This window comes from Plectrocnemia conspersa, unplaced genomic scaffold (genome assembly GCF_051122295.1).
Source record: "Plectrocnemia conspersa isolate PC_06_02 unplaced genomic scaffold, ASM5112229v1 ptg000010l, whole genome shotgun sequence".
NCBI lineage: Eukaryota > Metazoa > Arthropoda > Insecta > Trichoptera > Polycentropodidae > Plectrocnemia > Plectrocnemia conspersa.
The window spans coordinates 5,957,777-5,979,585 of NW_028277174.1; the positions used below are offsets into that span (position 1 = coordinate 5,957,777).

General features: G+C 33.0%; 1 protein-coding gene across 3 annotated transcripts in view; it reads left to right on the forward strand.

Annotated features, from left to right (window-relative positions):
* ck (unconventional myosin-VIIa ck) overlaps window positions 1-21,642 on the forward strand; it is a 45,950-nt gene extending 24,308 nt beyond the window's left edge. For 2 of the 3 annotated variants that reach the window (XM_088195874.1, XM_088195875.1), the window contains exons 3-14: window positions 6,724-6,984; window positions 8,485-8,763; window positions 8,835-9,119; window positions 9,192-10,787; window positions 10,853-11,080; window positions 14,290-14,529; window positions 14,603-14,767; window positions 14,830-15,114; window positions 15,177-17,645; window positions 17,713-17,912; window positions 17,985-18,252; window positions 21,025-21,642. In XM_088195874.1, the coding sequence (XP_088052000.1) occupies window positions 6,724-6,984; window positions 8,485-8,763; window positions 8,835-9,119; window positions 9,192-10,787; window positions 10,853-11,080; window positions 14,290-14,529; window positions 14,603-14,767; window positions 14,830-15,114; window positions 15,177-17,645; window positions 17,713-17,912; window positions 17,985-18,252; window positions 21,025-21,231 (6,483 nt within the window). In that variant the 3' untranslated portion in view covers window positions 21,232-21,642. Of the gene's footprint in view, window positions 1-6,023; window positions 6,332-6,723; window positions 6,985-8,484; window positions 8,764-8,834; window positions 9,120-9,191; window positions 10,788-10,852; window positions 11,081-14,289; window positions 14,530-14,602; window positions 14,768-14,829; window positions 15,115-15,176; window positions 17,646-17,712; window positions 17,913-17,984; window positions 18,253-21,024 lie in introns of those variants that run through there. The other variant, XM_088195873.1, reaches the window with a different exon arrangement.
* Window positions 21,643-21,809: the final 167 nt, after the last annotated feature.

Here is a 21,809-nt window from a genome sequence, read left to right on the forward strand (position 1 = left end):
ATTTATAAATGTTTTTTCAATAAGGCTTGGATTTTTTAAATATTTTTTGTAAAATTCATAGCTTTTTAAACATTTTTGATATAGACAAAGATACGTTGTTTAGTACATTTTGAACTCATTCAAAGATGTTTTTATTTATGATTGTTTATGGTAATTACATCACTACTTTTTTTAGCGATTTCTTTATATGAAATTTTATTTTCTTTATTTTTAAAAATCCATAATTATAATATAGATCTCTTGTTTTAGCTTTGAATGAATAAATATGTATTATGTATTTAGTACAAGAAGTTATAAAAGATATATTTTATTTTATTTAAAATAAAAATTTTAGACAAAGAAAAAGTGTTGAAAGACGACGAATATTACCAAAAATATATTAATCGACCACGTTTAAAAAGTAGTTATACGTTTCAAGTCCGCATTTAATAATATATATTTTATCTTTGACTATATCCAAAATTATTGAACAGTATAATTTTAATCCTTATAGCTGATTTTCAAATATGTACTGGAGCTAAAAATAACAGTAAAATTATTAAAAAGTGCCTTTCCACATTTATCAGTACCAATCATACATATAGTAGATAGGGACAGGCGACTTGTTTTTATCTACAAAATATTTGCTGTGTTGTATAAACTAAAAAATATTGTTTTAAATGTATAAAATATAAAAGTTATTGCTTTTAATGTGGTTTTGCTTAAGAAATAGATATTGTCAAATTTATTCCTTTTAGGGTTGGCTTATAACATATACTGATCTAATTCTGAAAACGTCATCATTTTCTGGTCTTGGAAAATCACAAAAGTCACCCCTATTTATAAAAGTTTGTGACAACTTGTGCATAATTAACTACAGACTAGTCACCGTGTTGTTAGCTCCTGCTAAATTATTTGAAACAATTATCCTTAGATACATCTTCCACCATGATCGGAAAATTTTATTAGATCAACGACATGGGTTTTGGCGCGCCTGCTTCATTTTTACTAACCTTCTGTCTTTCAAAAAATGATGAAAAAATCTCTCGATGCGGATACATATATACAGATTTTGAAAAGGTCTTCGCACGGCTTATTATTTATAAAAAATTCGGACCTAAGTTGCTCGGATAATTTGAGTGATCGTCGACAGTTTGTAGCCTATGGCAGCCGATTGTCGAAAGACTATTTCACCTCTTCGGGGTTTCCTCAAGGGTCCAACCTTGGCCCTGTAATCATCGCGTTATTTATTAATGACAAAATACGGCAGTTACAAATTCAAGTTTTCTTCTGTATGCAGATGATTTGAAATTGTTTAAATGTGTTCGATCTATTGCAGATACGCTTCCATAAACCATTCGCCCTTTAGAGTCGGAAAGGGCCATAATCTGTCATTTTCTCAATCTCGTTCTCCGTCAGATTATTCCTACGCTCTCGGTGACGGGAAGATTTTGACTAGAGAAACTTCCTCTCGAGATCTCGGAATCACTTTTGAGAGCAAGTAGAGATTCTCTCTACACGTAAACGAGCTCCACGAAAAATCTTTCAAAATGTTCGGCTTTGTTATGAGTAAGTTTGACGATCTGACAGTTATTCGTGTCTGTCCCAAATCCGCGAAAAATAAAACTAATAATCACCAGTTTTAGTAGCGACATCTCTTAGTTATGACATGCGTTTTGTAGGTCTAGATTCTGACATTCACCTCCACTAACTCTTCTGGTTCGACCAGAATACTGAGACCGAAGCAGTTGATCGTTGTTGCATAATGCACCAGCGCACAAAGTGAAGATTGTACGCGATTTCTTGGACACGACAAGCATCGTAGTGCTCAGCCACCCTCCGTATTCACCTGATTTGAATCCCTGTATCTTCTGGCTATTCTCAAAAATTAAGTTGGCCTTGACGGGAAAATGTTTTGTCACCATTGATTACGTTCAAAAGAGTTCAACTGAAGCCTAAAGGCATTTCCAAAAAAATTTTACAAAAGACGTTTCGAAATTTTCTATGATCATTTTCAGCGCTGTATTGACTGAGAATGAAATGAAAATAATATTTCAGAATAACAAACGTCTTCTATTTGTTTTTGCGGGTAAATTGTTGATTTTATGCACTAATTGGTTAAATAAATTAATATCAGTAAAAATCGAGAAAAAAATTACGAATATATTCAAATACTTGTCTATTTTTTATTCAATATTCGAAATTAGTTGAAAACTACGAATAATTGAGAAAACTAGTTACGAGTAATATAAAAGTGTAAAAAAAGGGTTTTATGAACCTTAGTATAGTTAATTTTATAACTAACTTTCTATATGTAATATTTATATAGGTTCTTGTTTTTGTGCTTTTAATCAACACTTAAAATTTCTGGTGATCAAATACTACTCTAAAATATGTTCGATTTCCTCAGTAGAGTTAGATTTTACTATTTAATTTATTATTAATAAGAGGCAAACTGCATTAACGTCTCTAAATTTAAATTATATTAATAAATAGTTTACAATAAATAATGACCGATGTCTCTAATTTTCAGACTTTGATTTGCCACATACACTGTAAATCTATAGATCAGGCTTGTTATGTTATAATAATAATAATAACTGTATCCAGTGCAATAAACTCAACAGTTAACAAATATTATTTAAGGTCAACTGAATACATTAACCTCGTACAGTAATACTAATTTTAGCAATTTTAAATAAAGACAATAAGTAAGTAAATAATTATGACTAAAGTTAGATATATTCGTATAACACTTTTTTAACAATTAGAAAGGTTGTCAATAACAAATAAACTACTTTTATGTGAGGAGCTGAAGAGTGGTGGGGGAGGGCAGATATGTGCTTTTTTTTAAAAGATGTATCGTTTTATGCGAGCTCGTCATATTTATCATGTTAGGTTAGGTCTAAATGAAATTGTGCCGCTTTTTTTAAATAATCGCATGCGTTGAAACCGATTCGACATAACGGCCCGTGATCATATTCGTCAATAGGTGTCACACAGGACAGGAACCAGGCCTCATCGACCATCATTCCATATCCTCCACAGTTCGTAATCGAACAGCAGTTTTCATTAAGTGGCGCTGCTAACGCACCTCTGCTACTGCCTACCGCTTTGTATTATAATTTCAAATACGTTTTGAAAACAGGAAACTACGCTCGTCCACGGTCCGCTGCTCAGAATCCATATTTTACACAGCAGATGACCAGAAAGTCCATCGGCTCGGGCGTTCGCGCGTCATCTCGTATGACCGCTTCCCTTTTTTGCTTCTTGCGATGGCCACGTCACGTGCCGCCCATGGCAGAACCTGATGGCGCGACTGCCCATATAAACCTTCTAGTATTCATTTTTATGATAATTTTAAAAATCGTTAATTTGTAGTATAAACTACATGTTATCTACCAGTGGCGCCATCTCAGAGCCACCATATTGAAACATAATATTAATTTTAAAGAACCCTCAATTTCTACATTCTATTGCACAAATTTTAGAAGGTTGTTATTATATATAATTTCTAATAATGAAAAATGTTTATTGCAACTATATCAAAAAAAACTTTGTAATTCCAAAGATTACTCATATTTACGAGTTGATATTATGCATCTGTAGACTTTTTAAATAGCTGGTGTTGATTTTTTTATCTCTTCAAAATCAATACAAATAATATTTAATTTTAAATAAAATTTATACCTGAAGTAATTTATTATATTTATTAACATTCTAACTACAAGGAAGAGAAAAGCTGTATCTTTAAATCGATTTCTGCTTCATTATTATCATTGGCAAATATTTCTTCAAAGATTACTTTTTCTCTCTCAGCAATATCAGATACATTGCCTGAAAAGTGTACATAAATAACATATCTATAATATAGCTGGGAACTACAATATAAAGGCAACAAATTAAATGGTCAGAATTTAAATTAACTTTGTGTCAGAATAAAAATTAAATTTCAGTTAGAATTTTATTAATAGCCTAGTCATAAACATATTATTTAGGGTCAGAATAAATATCAAATGGTTAGAATAAAAATAGCATACGGTCAGAATAAAAATAGATATCAATCAAAATTAAAATATAGGACGATCCATGTGAACTAAAAAATCATAACATTTATAAATATTTATTTTAGAAATATCTTATAAAATATCTCGCTCGCAGCAAAACTGTTAGTCAGAACATGAAACATCCTATTGACAACTTTCAGCGAATCTATTTAATTGTATGTAGGACGCGAAGGTATTCAGAGTGACGAACGAAGCGGGAATAACGACAGAGCGGCAGCTGAGAGCATGCTTGGCTTGTAATGTTGATATCTGATAAAGTTGCAAGACCAACCAAACAAGTTGTCCCTAAAACACCTAGATAATGATAATGAACTGCCGACTTGCGAATGACAGTTGTACCAATCTTTATCGATTACTAACTGAATAAAATGATTCTGACTATCTGTCAAAATCTTTTTTATCTTTTATTGTAAATTCTGACTAGTCCAATTAAAATTCTAACCATTAAATATAAATTTCGAGTAATTAATATAAATTCTGAATATCTAAAATGAATTTTGACCGTTTAATATAAATACGATAACACTATTGCCAACTGAACAAAATGATTCTGATCTTCTGCAAAAATAATTCTTACCATTTAATATAAATTCTGACCATTCCAGTTTAAATTCTTACCATTTAATACAAATTCCGAGCAATTAATATATATTCTGACCATCTAATATTTATTTTGGCCGTTTATATTCTGATCTTTAAATATAAATTCTGATCCGAAAAATACGAGCCATTTATTATCATGATATTTATCCGAGAGATTAGAAAAATATATAAAAACCTAATCTGCAATAATCAATAGGAATTTATTGAACTGTATTCTTGAGCAGTTTATAATTATTTAGTATAAAATTAATATTTTTCTTGGTTTATTTATAAATATAAAAAAATATTTGCTTTTTTATTAGTATTTATGTACTCTCTGTTGATTTTTAAATGAATATGTTAATGTTACGTTTTCTAAAATTAAAAAAGTGTTATTTTCAAAAACGTCACTTTTTGAGATAACAAATATTTTGAAAGAAATAATAGCAATTGCTTAATAAAAAAAAATATTCGTGACAAAAATTCACCATCGGTTTTCTTTACACGGTTTCTTAATTTTATAAAAATAAATTCTGTAGTAAAAAAAGTTTTTCAATGAGAAAAATATATAGTTTTTCAAGTAAATCGTACTTGGGTACAAAAAGTGAAAATTTCGATAAATCACAAATAAGTATATATATATTATATTATTTAAATGTAAAAATAATATTTTTAAGCAATCGTAAAAAAATATATCAGTAACAATTACCGAAAATGGTTTATCATATGATGAAAAATATATAATTGAAAACCTTTTCGCCTTATTCGTTTTTAAAAATTAGAATAATTTAATAAACTAAAAATACTCTAAAATGGTTGCTAACCCATGCGTTTAACATCAATAATAATTTGTACTGTTAAATTATGTATTTTCGATTTTATCCGGCATTCCATCTGATAAAATAACGTGTAATAAATAACTTCTACTCGTTCAATAGCACGAATATAGTGTCATTTGACCGGAAAGAGTTAAACGTGAATTAAATATCAATTAACTACACCAGCCAACTTTTCTTCAGTAGTTTAAAAACTGTATATTATGTCATCCTTTTACAGTGCAATTCGAATTCCTATATGCTGCGTCAACTTTAATATAAATATTTTATTCTTATTGCTTTCGTCTCGAAACCAGATTTTATTAGATCATGTATAAGTTTTTTGTTCTACTTCAAAGCACGTGGGGTTTTTTGCTTCAATTTTGGACGCTCGCTCAAGTTTACAATAACATCTATCATATGCTAACATTTAAAGCATGCTAGACACCCACAACTTTTATACCGTTCCGAGTGAAAAACGTACACAAGCAAAGCCGGACTCATTCCTCATCGAATTTTTGACCTCAAACTTTTCCAGTGTTTTTCGACAAGACGAACATGCCTCAACCGGTTGTGTGGCATTCCCAAAATGGCCTCAGAAGCACGCGGAAGACACCACATTCACCCTCAAAGACAGAAGATGTAAAACTAATAGTGTAAAGATAAGGACCGACTTGTCGCTTATCTTATCGCTTTCGACAATGCTCCGTTTTTCATTCTTTTTGGTCAGATTGGTGCTCTCGACTGGAAGGAACGCTGTGTTTCCATTTTTCCTCATATCATAGTACCACTTGACCCAACCCAGATACGAGAATGGAGTGTGTCGTCCTGAGGTACACGCCGCCGAATCGCAAAACTGGTTTCACGTGGTCCAAGATACTGTGCTTGGTAATTGCGAATGTTTTATCCCAGACTTACGTAACATCCATTAATACTGAAGTGTCCACCTGTTGCGGAAGTTTGAGGATCTTTTCTGAGATGCAGAAGAGGTCGGTGATCTGAATCGTGATTTGACGTATTATAGAAAATCATAAAAAATACAAATACATAATTTAAATGTATACAAATATGAATTAATGCACATATTTCTGTAATTATCTTTACCAATATTATCTTTATAATATTGATAAGCGAATGTTATCAAAATATATGCAACATTTTTTATTAGTCTCTGATCAATCACCATTGGTATATGATGAATTTGGCAGCATTCATTTTCAACGTAAGATTTAACTGTTTTTAGTGCTTTAAATGTTTTAAATATTTGTTTTTCTTTTTAGGGTGATTATATCTGGATCGAGCCAGTGACGGGGCGTGAGTTCGATGTGGCGATCGGAGCCCGAGTTGTGTCAGCTGAGGGTAGGAGGATCCAAGTGAGGGACGACGACGGCTCTGAAACATGGCTGGCAGCGGAGAGAAGAATCAAGGCCATGCACGCTACGTCCGTGCAAGGCGTCGAGGATATGATCTCCCTTGGCGACCTGCACGAGGCTGGAATCCTTAGAAATCTCCTCATCAGATATAATGAGAATCTCATATATGTAAGTATTTTCAATAGTTCATATCACGTCGGGATATCACCATTATAGCGTTTTTATTCCAATTATTATTTTTAACTTTTTAAATCTTCTATCAAAATTTCCATGGATAAAAAGGTAAATCGCGTTAGTTTTTTAAAATAGTATTCTCTCTTAATAAATATTATGAATCTTATATTTTTCGAAACAAATAAAATTTATAGTATTTTCAATAGTTCATATCACGTCAGGATTATATAGCGTTTTTATTTCAATTGTTTTTTTAACATTTTTTAAATTTCTATCAACATTTTCATGAATAAAGAGGTAAATAACGTTAGTTTCTTAAATTTGTATTCTCTCCTTATAAATACAAGGACGGCAGTTTCAGGAGGGAGGGGGGGGGCAAAAGTTGACCAGTCAGTTTTTTTTATATATTTCTATTTCATTATGATTTATAGTATTTCATTAAATGATATGCATTTTTTGCCAAATTCGATGGATCGCTTTTTAGAATCCACGTCAAAAGCCATAAAATCGTTCCGTCACTGTCGCAGTGGAAACGCTCGGTTATCTAACGTTCATATTAATATATTTTATAGCAATATTAAGACTTACAATAAGTGAGAATCGAATGATGCATATCTAAACCGAATTTTTACCAATAGGAAAGCGCAAAAACAATTACCTCTTCTTAGAAGCCAAAAATCCATGGCAAAAGCAATAAAATCGTGCCATCGCCGTGATAATTGTTTAGCAATAAAATCGTGCCATCGCCGTGATAATTGTTTTTAAGCCCTCCTATTGACAAAAATTCGATTTTAATATACTTTGACCAGTACTCTCATATCAGAAAATGCCTGTCATTTAATGAAAAATACTATGAATCGTAATAAAATCAATATATTAATAAAACGATCACTGACTGATTTTAACCCTCCCCTTTCCCCCGGGGAAAAGGTTGGATTAGATGCCGTCCTTGCTTGTGCCCTTTAAATGGTGTCAATTTCGATACTTACCTATATTTTATCAGATTAATAATGTAATAATTTAGGAAATAAAATAGAGATAACGGCGCTTTAACAACTTATTTTAATTACTGATTCCCACATACATTTACATCTAGGCGTTTATAGATAATACTAATACATTTACGATCGAATAAAACTTTTCTTAGCCCATTTTTTTAAAGTAAGTCAAGTAAAGTTTAATTTACTAAGCATATTTAAATCTAATTTAAATGAAGTTAATTTTATTCATAACTTAACTTACATTAGATTTATCAACCTAACTTACGTTAGATTTAAATCTATGAAATTAATTTAAAACGTTATGTTGAATTTACGTAGCATGTTATTAAGTTAAATTTTCGTTTATAAATTAATTAGTTTTTTATCTTCAGTCAGAGATGATTAATATTATATCTTCTCATAATTTTCTTCAAAATTAGTTAAATATTGTTTTTAAGACATTATTATATTGAAATCTAATTTATACTAACTATTTTATGTACATCTGTTTCAGACTTACACCGGATCGATATTAGTAGCTGTAAATCCTTATCAAATATTACCAATTTACACGGCAGACCAAATAAAATTGTATAAAGAACGCAAAATTGGAGAGTTACCGCCTCACATATTCGCCATAGGTGATAATTCTTACGCACACATGAGACGATACGGCCAAGATCAATGTATAGTCATCAGCGGTGAGTCAGGCGCCGGCAAAACGGAATCCACAAAGTTGATATTGCAATATTTGGCTGCCATCAGCGGGAAACACTCTTGGATAGAACAACAAGTATGTATCATATATTATGGTTATATAGTAACTAAACATAAGCAATGTTGTAAACCGATTTATATTTTTAGATACTCGAAGCAAACCCTATATTAGAAGCGTTTGGAAATGCCAAAACAGTACGAAACGATAACTCATCCCGCTTTGGAAAATACATAGATATACATTTCAATAGTTCTGGAGTCATTGAAGGTGCCAAAATAGAACAGTATCTATTGGAGAAATCTAGAATAGTATCACAAAACCCCGACGAAAGGAACTATCATATATTTTATTGTCTTCTGGCTGGTCTTTCTAAGGACGATAAGGCTAAACTCGATTTGGGTGATGCTTCGGAATATAGATATTTAACTGGTGTATGTATTTTACATATATGTATTCGAGTATAAATTATTATTTGATAATATATTATTTTTTACTTTTTTTAGGGTGGTAGTATTACTTGTGAGGGTCGTGATGACACTGCTGAATTTGCAGACATTCGATCGGCTATGAAAGTTCTCTTATTTAGCGAGCAAGAAATTTGGGAAATATTGAGGTTGCTAGCAGCTTTATTGCATACCGGTAATATAAAGTATCAAGCGACAGTGATTGATAATTTAGATGCAACAGAAATCACGGAACATATTAACGTGAAGAGAGTCGCAAATTTATTAGGAGTTCCTGTGCAGCCGTTGATCGACGCTCTCACTCGTAAGACTCTATTCGCACATGGCGAAACCGTCGTGTCTACGCTGAGCAGGGATCAATCTATGGATGTGAGAGATGCCTTTGTGAAAGGAATATATGGAAGATTATTTATTTTAATAGTTAAAAAAATTAATAGTGCTATTTATAAGCCAAAGGCGTCTGCCAGGAGCGCTATAGGCGTTCTCGACATATTCGGCTTTGAAAACTTTAATCATAATAGTTTTGAACAATTCTGTATAAATTACGCCAATGAAAACCTTCAGCAGTTCTTCGTGCAACACATTTTTAAACTCGAACAAGAAGAATACAATCACGAAGCTATCAATTGGCAGCACATTGAGTTTGTAGATAATCAAGACGCTCTGGATCTTATAGCGATCAAACAATTAAATATTATGGCGCTGATCGACGAAGAATCCAAGTTTCCGAAGGGAACCGATCAAACTATGTTGGCAAAGCTGCACAAGACGCACGGATCACACAGGAACTACCTCAAACCTAAGTCAGACATAAACACAAGTTTTGGGCTCAATCATTTCGCAGGTGTAGTTTTTTATGACACGAAAGGATTTCTAGAAAAGAATCGTGACACGTTCAGCGCAGATTTATTGCAATTGATTCACATATCGAACAATAAATTTTTGCAGCAAATTTTCTCTGAAGATATCGGAATGGGTTCTGAAACACGAAAACGTACTCCGACTCTATCCACTCAATTTAAAAAGAGCTTAGATAGTTTAATGAAGACGTTAAGCACGTGTCAACCGTTCTTCATAAGATGCATCAAACCAAACGAGTATAAAAAACCGATGCTGTTCGATCGAGGATTATGTTGCCGACAATTGAGGTACTCCGGAATGATGGAAACTATACGAATAAGAAGAGCCGGGTATCCGATAAGACATGGATTTAAAGAATTTGTTGAAAGATACAGATTTTTAATATCCGGCGTTCCTCCATCGCACAAAACAGATTGCAGAGCCGCAACTGCGAAAATATGTGCATCAGTTTTAGGAAGATCTGATTATCAATTAGGACATACTAAAGTATTTTTAAAAGACGCTCATGATCTATTTTTGGAACAAGAGAGAGATAGGGTGCTGACCAGGAAAATTTTGATTTTGCAACGGTCAATCAGGGGATGGGTCTATAGGCGAAGATTTTTAAGGATGAGAGCTGCTGCCATTATTATCCAAAGACAATGGCGCGGTAAATTACAAAGAATTAGATATGTGCAGATGAAAGTAGGCTTCGCCAGGCTGCAGGCTTTGATCAGAGCGAGAGTTTTAGCTCATAGATTTAGGCATTTAAGAGGACACATAGTATCTTTACAGGTTTATATAATAATTTGTACTGCTTAATTTAAATCAATTTGGTTTGTAATATATTTTTTCTGTAGGCTGCTGCACGAGGGTATTTGGTTAGAAGGTCGTACGGTCACAAAATGTGGGCAATTGTGAAGATACAAGCGCATGTAAGAAGATTAATAGCAATGAGGAAATTCAAGCGACTCAAAATGGAAGCAACTCAACACAGAGAGGCGCTTAGAATTAGAAAACAAGAAGAACTCAGATTAAAACATCAAGGAAATACCAGAGCAAAAGAAATTGCCGAGCAAAATTACAGAGTATGTTTCCTTTATTCTTTCTTTCGACTATTAGTTTAGTTTCAACAACTGTCGTTTTAGTTACCACTTGACTATGTAAATTATATAAAGCAGCAGATGCCTACCGTATATGATATAGCAATGATCCAATCATATTTTAGTCAACTATCCAATCCTTTTTTTGAACTGCTTTTTCTTGCTACTTTTCTGCTAAGATACAAAAAACTGATATTTCATATTTTATTTTGGCAATGTGTAAGAATTTTATCTTTATTTAAACAAGTTATATTCTGCATCACGCACACTATTCTAAAATGTCTATTTTGGTACAAGGTAATAAATCTCATTAAATTTTTGGAAATACATCGAATAAAGCACTATCAGTGTCATTATTTTTCTTTGCATCTATAACAAAGTATGATGTACAACTGAATGATTTTTAGACTTCGATAATTAGTATTGTCGATTTTGTATTCATGAAACTTCAGTTAGCTACAGAGTGCAAATTTAATGATACAGGAAAATCCAATTCGAGTTTCCTATGTTGGCAGTATTGTAAATCAGACAGCTGTCAATAATCACGCGTGTTCAAAGATTCTAAACCAGAAATTCTCGGGTTATCCCTAAAAAAATTAGAAAAACAGTCTCGAATCTATCCCGAAAATATTTTTTTAAATATGTTATTTCAGTTAAATCATATCGGAATACATTTTCACTGGTAAATATATATATTTTACCAGTATAAATATAATTCATCTGGCAGGTGCTAGTAAAGTGATATGATTTCGACTTCTCCATACATAGTAATATATACATTTACATACTTATCATTATTTATTTGCATGCGATGTATAAATGTTTCAGTGAATGTATATTTTTCATTGAAATTATATTTTCACTAGTGATGTCCAAATATATTTTCATCAGCAGATATACGTATATTACTACTAGCGAAAATATAATTTAACTCATAGGCGCTAGTGAAATTATATGCTGCTCTAAAATGTCTATGAAACTCAATTTGGCAGTTGCGAAACGCCCATTTGCTGTTCAAATCTATAAAATTAATTATAGTTTTATAACTTTCTTTAAATCAAGTACAAAAAACAAACTAAGCCAACTCATCTCTCAGAGAAAAATAAGCGGAAGAAGAAGTACAAACATTTTGCATATTACTCCATAGTTTGTCTACACTTCGATATCAAACTATGTTTTAAAAATATGATAGCTATACTTACCGATATTACTACGGATTTCTGACATAAAAGTATCGGTCAAAATATATTCAAACCGAATTCTGGTCAATAAGAGAGCGCAAAAACGATTACCATTTCTTTGAAGTCAAAAATTCACGTCAAAACCAATAAAATCGTGTCGGCGCCGTTGCAGTGGAAACGTTCGGTAACGATCGTACCCACTGCGACGGTGACGGCACGATTTTATTGCTTTTGCCGTGAATTTTTGCCTTCTGAGAATGGATAATTGTTTTTTTGCACCCTCCTATTAGTCAAAATACGGCTTAGATATGTTTCATTCGATTCTCACTTATTGTAAGTCGTAATATTGCTATAAAAAGTATTAATATGAAAGCAAGATAATCGAGCGACTGCACGATTTTATTGCTTTTGACGTGGATTCTAAATTTTGCCAGAAAAACGCGTGTCATTTAATGAAATACCATAAATCATAATGAAATCGAAATATTAAAAAAACGATTACTGATTTTTAACAATTTTTGCCCCCTCCTTGAAAAAGCTGAAATGACGTCTCTGCTTTTCTTATTGCTCTATTTGTCGCATTTTGCATCTGCACTTGCACCTGCACCCATATAAAATTCAAATAACACATTAAATTAAGCCCAGAGATTATGCATAGTGAATAATTTACGCAGATTGTGTGTTAGAGCAGCAGGAAATTGATGCTGGTATTTTTTTTAAATCTTCTTCTTTAACGAAGCACATTTCCACCCCGCTGCGTATGTTAATTAGTAAAATTGCTACATATGGGCGAGGAAAATCTCACATCGTTCATAAGGGAGCATTACATGCTATTTGGTGCGCATTCTGGTCAGGCGGCGTCATTGGACCTTACTTTTTTAAAAATGATGAAGGTCGAATTATTTTTGAACCGATTATTTTTTTCTCGAAATCGAAGATATTAATATGGAAGACATGTGGTTCCAACAAGACGTCGCAACTTGCCACACATCGGGTGCAATGTTGGAAGTTTTGCGTAAAATGTTTCCAGGTCGGATTATTTCACATTTTAGTGACGTCGATTAGTCGCCAAGATCATGCGATTTAACGCCATTGTATTTTTTATGTGGGGTTATACTAAAGTCGTGTCTACGCAGATTAATCCGAAACGTTTAAGCACCTAAAAACCAACATTCGCCAAGTTATAGTCGAGATACCGCCCGAAATATCCGAAAATTACACCGAAAGGATCAGCTGCTGCAAAAGGTCCAGGATATATAATTAAATACATTAAATGTTCGATTAATATAAAAAATCCGAGTATATCCTAAAATTTGTGGTGGGGGGGGGGGCTTAATGTTCGGAAACTGAAGTTAGATCATCCTTTATTTTACCAATAATTTGTTTGTACTGTGCCATTTTGCACTCATACATCATTTTTCTTAAGCTGCATGAAGACTGAAACAATAAGGTACAGTTAGCTGCATATTTTGCTTAATATATTTTCACAAAGTGTAAATAAAAAAATTACACAGAATAGAACAAAGCAGTGTTTGATAAAAAAAGTTGATAATTTTTTTTTAATATTGACCATTGCAATTGTGCTAATACATTTCGACCCGTATTTATCTTTAGCTCGGGCCTTTTGAACTCGACCGATTTTAAGTGGCTGTAGATATATGTTATTGTTTACAATTTTTCACAATTGAATTGATTTAATAATCTATTCATTATTTTAACAACCTATATTATGTCGATTACACCTCAATTTAATTATTTCTATGATAGATAATCGCTGATCTGAAAGATAATGTTACTATGTCGGCAAAATCAAAGTAATTTTACTTCTCTATCGCATTCCATTAAATCAATAGTTATATATAGTACAAATAGATGATTTATGCATTTTAGTAGCTATTTGCTTTTAAACTAGCAATCACGCTCTTCAAGAAAATAATTTTTATATTTAAATAATGTAACTATAAATTTTAATATTCATATTAATACGATATTCAAACTATATTTAAATTTTAGGAACGAATGTACGAATTGGAGAGAAAAGAAGCAGAGTTGGCAATAGAGGAAAAGAAACAAGTGGAAGCAAAGAAGAGCCTCATACAAGATGCAGCTAGGAAGCAAGACGAGCCCGTTGACGATTCAAAACTAGTGGAAGCTATGTTTGACTTCTTACCAGATTCAAGCAGTGAAGCACCTGCACCTAGAGAAACGTCAGTCTTTAACGATTTACCAACACAACGCCTAGATCAACAAGAGGTTTATATTAAACTTTATTTATATATCATAATCTATCGACAATTTATCAAATGTATCTATAACAATATTTCAGATGATCACACCGATGCAAACCGCTTCAGAAGATGAAGAAGATTTATCAGAGTTTAAATTCCAAAAGTTCGCAGCGACGTACTTCCAAGGCAATATCACACACCAGTATTCTAGGAAACCTTTAAAGCATCCCTTACTACCACTACATACGCAAGGAGATCAACTCGTACGTATGAATGTTTACTATAATAGCTCATATCAAAATTTTAATTAACAATATCTCTACAGGCTGCACAAGCTTTATGGGTTACCATTCTTCGCTTCACTGGTGATCTACCAGAACCTCGCTATCACACAATGGACAGAGATAATACGTCAGTCATGTCAAAAGTAACGGCAACTTTAGGAAGAAACTTTATTAGATCGAAAGAGTTTCAAGAAGCTCAAATGATGGGCTTAGATCCAGAGGCGTTTTTAAACAAGCAAAAACCGAGATCTATAAGACATAAGCTTGTATCGTTAACTCTCAAGAGAAAAAATAAGTTAGGAGAAGATGTTAGAAGAAAATTGCAGGTATTTGAAAACTTGATAATATTATCGTACGAGTTATATGATTTTATTTTTATAATTTTTAGGATGAAGAGTATACTGCTGATAGTTATCAATCGTGGTTAGAGTCTCGTCCCACTTCAAATTTAGAAAAACTTCATTTCATCATTGGTCACGGTATCTTGAGAGCTGAACTAAGAGATGAAATCTACTGTCAAATTTGCAAGCAGCTCTCAAACAATCCCTCAAAATCATCTCATGCAAGAGGCTGGATATTGTTATCACTGTGTGTCGGTTGTTTTGCTCCTAGTGAAAAGTTTGTGAATTATCTGAGAGCGTTCATTCGAGAAGGACCTCCTGGATATGCGCCGTATTGCGAAGATCGGTTAAAGCGCACGTTTAACAATGGAACACGTAACCAACCTCCTTCTTGGTTAGAATTACAAGCGACCAAATCTAAAAAGCCGATCATGCTTCCGATAACGTTCATGGATGGTAATACTAAAACGCTACTGGCCGACTCGGCTACTACAGCTCGCGAATTATGCAATCAACTATCAGAAAAAATCGGATTGAGAGATCAGTTTGGATTTTCTTTATACATAGCTCTTTTCGATAAAGTCAGCTCGTTAGGAAGCGGTGGAGATCATGTAATGGATGCAATATCTCAATGTGAACAATACGCCAAAGAGCAAGGCGCTCAAGAGAGAAACGCTCCGTGGCGGTTATTCTTCCGCAAAGAAATCTTCGCTCCTTGGCACGAACCGACCGAAGATCAAGTTGCAACAAATTTAATCTATCAACAAGTTGTGAGAGGAGTCAAATTTGGAGAATATAGATGCGATAAGGAAGAAGATCTAGCTATGATTGCGGCACAGCAATACTTCATCGAATACGCATCAGACATGAACACTGAAAGACTGTTTACTTTATTACCTAATTATATACCAGATTATTGCTTAACGGGTGTAGAGAAAGCCGTGGATAGATGGGGAGCCTTAGTGGTACAGGCGTACAAAAAGAGCTATTATTTGAAAGAAAAAGTTCCCGCGCTACGTATTAAGGAAGATGTTGTCAGTTATGCTAAATTCAAATGGCCACTCCTATTCTCAAGATTTTACGAAGCGTACAGAAACTCTGGACCAAATTTACCCAAGAACGACGTTATAATCGCTGTAAATTGGACGGGCGTTTATGTCGTAGACGATCAAGAACAGGTGCTGTTAGAATTATCGTTCCCTGAAATTACAACTGTATCTAGTCAGAAGACAAACAAAGTCTTTACTCAGACGTTTAGTCTCGCAACTGTGCGTGGAGAAGAATTCACATTCCAGAGTCCTAATGCGGAGGATATAAGAGATTTAGTTGTATATTTCTTGGAAGGATTGAAAAAGAGATCTAAATTTGTTATTGCGCTTCAAGATTACAAAGCACCAGGAGAAGGATCCAGTTTCTTATCGTTCTTGAAAGGGGATTTGGTTACTTTAGAAGAAGATAGTACAGGTGAGACTGTGTTAAATAACGGTTGGTGTATAGGAAGATGTGAGCGGACGATGGAACGAGGCGACTTTCCTGCTGAAACAGTATACGTCTTACCGGCTTTATCAAAACCACCGCCAGATGTTTTAGCGTTGTTTAGTTTAGAAGCCGCATCACACGGTAGAAGATTGTCTTCGGCGATAATAAACGGAACTGAGCCTAGAGATAGGCCTCATAATTTGGCTGAATATGGATTAGATCACTTCAGAGTTCCTCCTAAACGAACTGTATCGAAAGCTCTCACTCTCACGACGGCAAGAAGGGGAGGTCCTGAAGAATTATGGAGACATTCTAGAGATCCAATAAAACAGCCACTTCTAAAAAAATTAATATCCAAAGAAGAACTTGCAGAAGAAGCATGCTTTGCTTTCGCTGCAATCTTGAAATATATGGGGGATCTTCCTTCAAAACGACCGAGGATTGGAAACGAATATACTGATCATATATTCGATGGGCCTTTAAAGCATGAGATTTTGAGGGACGAGATCTACTGCCAAGTTATGAAACAGTTGACGGATAATAGGAATAGAATGTCTGAAGAAAGGGGATGGGAATTGATGTGGTTGGCTACTGGACTCTTTGCTTGCAGTCAGAGTTTATTGAGAGAGTTAACGCTATTTTTACGAACTAGAAGGCACCCAATCTCTCAGGATTCATTACAAAGGCTACAGAAGACGTTGAGAAATGGTCAAAGAAAATACCCACCGCATCAAGTAGAAGTTGAAGCTATACAGCATAAGACCACTCAAATATTCCATAAGGTATACTTTCCAGACGATACGGACGAAGCGTTCGAAGTCGATTCTTCGACTAGAGCTAAAGATTTTTGTCACAACATTTCTCAACGGTTGAATCTTAGATCGAGCGAAGGTTTTAGTTTGTTTGTTAAAATTGCTGATAAAGTAATATCAGTGCCTGAGGGAGATTTCTTCTTTGATTTTGTGAGACATTTAACTGACTGGATTAAAAAAGCAAGGCCTACTAGGGACGGCGCTACGCCTCAATTCACCTACCAGGTAAGTTACCAATCATTTTTAATCACTCAAAATTAAGTGTTTAATATAATTATGTGATTTTTATCAGGTGTTTTTCATGAAGAAACTCTGGACTAACACAGTGCCCGGTAAAGACAAAGCAGCAGATCTTATCTTTCATTTTCATCAAGAGTTACCTAAATTGCTACGCGGATATCATCGCTGCACTCGAGAAGAGGCTGCTAGGTTGGCGGCTTTAGCATATCGGGCTCGTTGGGGTGAAAATAAACAAGAATTGCAAGCAATACCGTGAGTTTCACATTATTATATATGCATGAATTATCTTAAATATATACATCTTGATCAATTTTATTTATACAGACAAATGCTTCGGGAACTCGTGCCATCTGATCTGATTAAAGTCCAGAGTGCTGCAGACTGGAAACGGGCTATAGTGGCAGCTTACAATCAGGGTGCCGGGATGTCACCGGAAGAAGCCAAAATAACATTCCTCAAAGTCATTTATCGCTGGCCAACGTTCGGATCGGCGTTCTTTGAAGTGAAACAAACGACTGAACCCAATTATCCGGAGATGCTACTCATCGCCATCAACAAGCATGGCGTGAGCTTGATCCATCCGTCGTCGAAAGTAAGTTCTTAAAAAAGTATACAATTTTTTTATAATAAATTGAAAAACTCACTACAACTTTGAATTTGGCCAAAAAATGTACGTTATTTAATGAAATACTATGATTTTTTTAAATTTAATATTTAAAAAATAACCATTGACTGGCCAACTTTTGCCCCTCTGCCTGAAATATTCTGAAATGACGTTCCTGATTTTAAAGTAAAATTTCTCAGGTTATCCCTCAAAGAAAATCTAAAAATAAACACTTTCAAATCTATTCTGAAAATATTTTTTTAAATATGTTATTTCAGCGAAATCGTATCGGAATACATTTTAGGTTAAGTCTAAAATAAACTATGCCAACTCATCTCTCAGGATAAAATAAGCGGAAGAAGTACATGGATGTCGCATCTCGCATATTGCTCTATAGTTCTTCTGGACTTTGATATTACACTGTTTTAAAAATATGTTAGCTATCCTTACTGATATCACTACAGACTTCTTAAATGGGAGTATTGGTCAAAGTATATTTAAATCGAATTTTGGGCAATAGGAGAACGCAAAAACAATTATCACTTCTCAGAAGTCAAAAATTCATGACAAAAGCAATAAAATCGTGTCGGCGCCGTCACAGTGGGAACGCTCGGTAACCAGCGACTTCTGACTTCTGAGATGGGATAATTGTTTTTTGCGCTCTCTTATTGGTCAAAATTCGGTTTATATATCTTTCATTCGATTCTCACTTATTATTCGTAATATTATTATAAAAAGTTTCAATATGAACGCTAGATAATCGAGCGACAGCACGATTTACTGCTGTTGACGTAGATTCTAAACAAGGACCCCCTTAAATTTTGCCAGAAAAATGCATGTCATTTAATGAAATAGCATGAATTTTAATGAAATAGAAATATTAAAAAAATAACACTGATTTTCCCCCCCCCCTCCTCCTCCTCACAGAAACTATGGACAGCGAAAAATTTACGCAGATTGGGTGCTAGAACACCAGGAACTTGATGCTGATTTTTCAAAAATATCTGCTCTGAATGAAATCGAAATATTAAAATAACAACCAGTGACCGTCCATCTTTTGCCCCCCCCCCCCCGGAAAAAGATGAAATGACGTCCATGGCCAAAATCATGTGATTTAACGCCATTGGATAAGTGATAACAGCTTTCAATATACAGTGTTGCCTTGACTTTAATTCACTGCGTGACGGAGCTTGTAACTCAAATTACTTGTATGGCAAATCAATTTTTTCCATTGAAATAAATAATGGCAATTGAAATAGTAAATACATATTACCTAAATTAATATTATTATTATATTTTATTTATTTTTTTTTATGTCACATAATACATTTTTTGCTCGTATATCGAGTCAAATTTTAAAAATAATTTACTTGTATCTCAAAATCGAGTTTTCGTGTAAGCATTCAGTTTTCGTGTTACTTAATATGCAACATCTTCATGAATTTAAATTATAAAAAATATGTTTTCCGGGGCTAACGTGAGGAGCAGACTATGCAATCAAATTTAACATACATACATACTTACAACTAAAAAAAACATCATCTTAAAATGAATTTAATACAATCGTACAAATAATTGCTGTGACATTAATTCTCAAGGACTAAGGAAAGAAATTATATAATTCTGAATACACAACCAAATAAAACAATGCATTACTTTATAAAAATATTGAGAACAACTTGTTATGCTTCCAAATATGACATAGCGTTATTTTCAAGTGAAATACTATTTTTTTAATGGATAAATTTTAATACATATCAAATTAGCTCTAGAAAGTTATCATTAATTATTAATAAATTTCATTCATATTTAATAAATAAAGTGTGATTGGTAAATAATTTAAAATTACATCATAAAAACAGTTTCTACTCAAACTGTATAATTACCTCTAACTGTTTTGGGTCACTGCACTCTGTGATGATATAGGAAGATACTAACTACGTAAACCTTTTGAAATATAATATGAGAGATACTGTGAAGTAAATTATTCTCTTATAGCCTATTCAATTTTTGTTTAAGAAATGTTAACGATTTCCTTCAGTTTTATTAAAAATAATAACTATAAATCATATTATAAAATTTCAATTCCATTTTTTGTTAAAAAATATAGTGATTCATAATTTTTTTACCAGCTATCTGACTCATGTTTTTTTTACTGGTACCAACACTTCGCATTGTCTATTTTTAATAAGCTGTATCTTATCGAATAACGTCTGAATATTTTATAATGTTCTTGAATATTTTACAATGAAAATTGTCAATACTGCATACATGTGAAACACGGCATATCAATAATTGTGGTTTCGATGAATCCATTCGATTACAACGTTGCTATATTTTAAATATGCTTTCTCTTGCGTGTGGATAAGATAATAAATTATTGATAGAACAATAATTTCAATAGACATGTTTATTTTCAAACATTAACAGTATCAAACCATTTTTCATATAAATTAAATCTGCATCTTGGTAACCGGTTTAAATTGAATTTACTAAATTGTAAAGAAAAAGTTGAGCGTATTAAGTTTATTATTCACATGCCTATGCAAAATTGTAATTGTTTTTTATTTTGTAATTGATTAGTGTTTTGATCATCTATATTTAAAGCTTTTAAAAAAAAAATTGGAAACAATAAAATTAAATAATGATAAATATATATTAGTTGTTTTTCCACTATTTACATTTTGATGAAAAAATTTTGTCTTCTTGATTTATTTTTATCGTGTTAGTTGTTTACTTATCACATTTCTCTTTTTCCAGGACATCTTAGTGACACATCCGTTCACCAGAATATCCAACTGGTCATCGGGCAACACCTACTTCCACATGACAATCGGTAATTTGGTGAGAGGCTCCAAATTACTATGCGAAACGTCTTTAGGATACAAAATGGATGACTTGCTTACTTCATATATATCACTTATGTTAACCAACATGAATAAACAGCGTACGATCAAGGCAAAATGATTATATTTAAAATAAAACAAAAAAACTAACTAGAGACTTTTCTTCATTTGCGTCACAACAAAATCGATATAAAAGAAGTTGCCAAATTTAGTAACAATATTATATATATATATATTTTTTTATATCTCGTGTAAACGAACGGCGGAGAACCGTGAGAATTTCCCACGAATGAGTTAATTAGAATTTCTCACACTTGCTTCTTCTTGGGTAAAATGCTGTGACCTCTATTGTGCTCGAAAAGACAGGAAGTCGTCTATACAATCATCATCGTGTGGAATGTTATCTTGGCTTGAGAATTCCCATCGTGTGTATATATATTTTTTTATCTTCTCTCTTCTTCTTTTGGTGTGTACAATAGCAAAATGAAAATGTGTATACTTTATAATTTTATATATTTCAAAAAAAAAGAAACACCCAAACAACGCTTACATGAAAACAAACATAAGCGTATCGTATAAAGGATATGCGGACAATAACATTGCCCAGTTATTTCGTCAAATAATTTATTTAAAAATATATATCAATGACTATAATACAATTTAAAACAAAAATAAACCTTGCATGCATATACGTACACA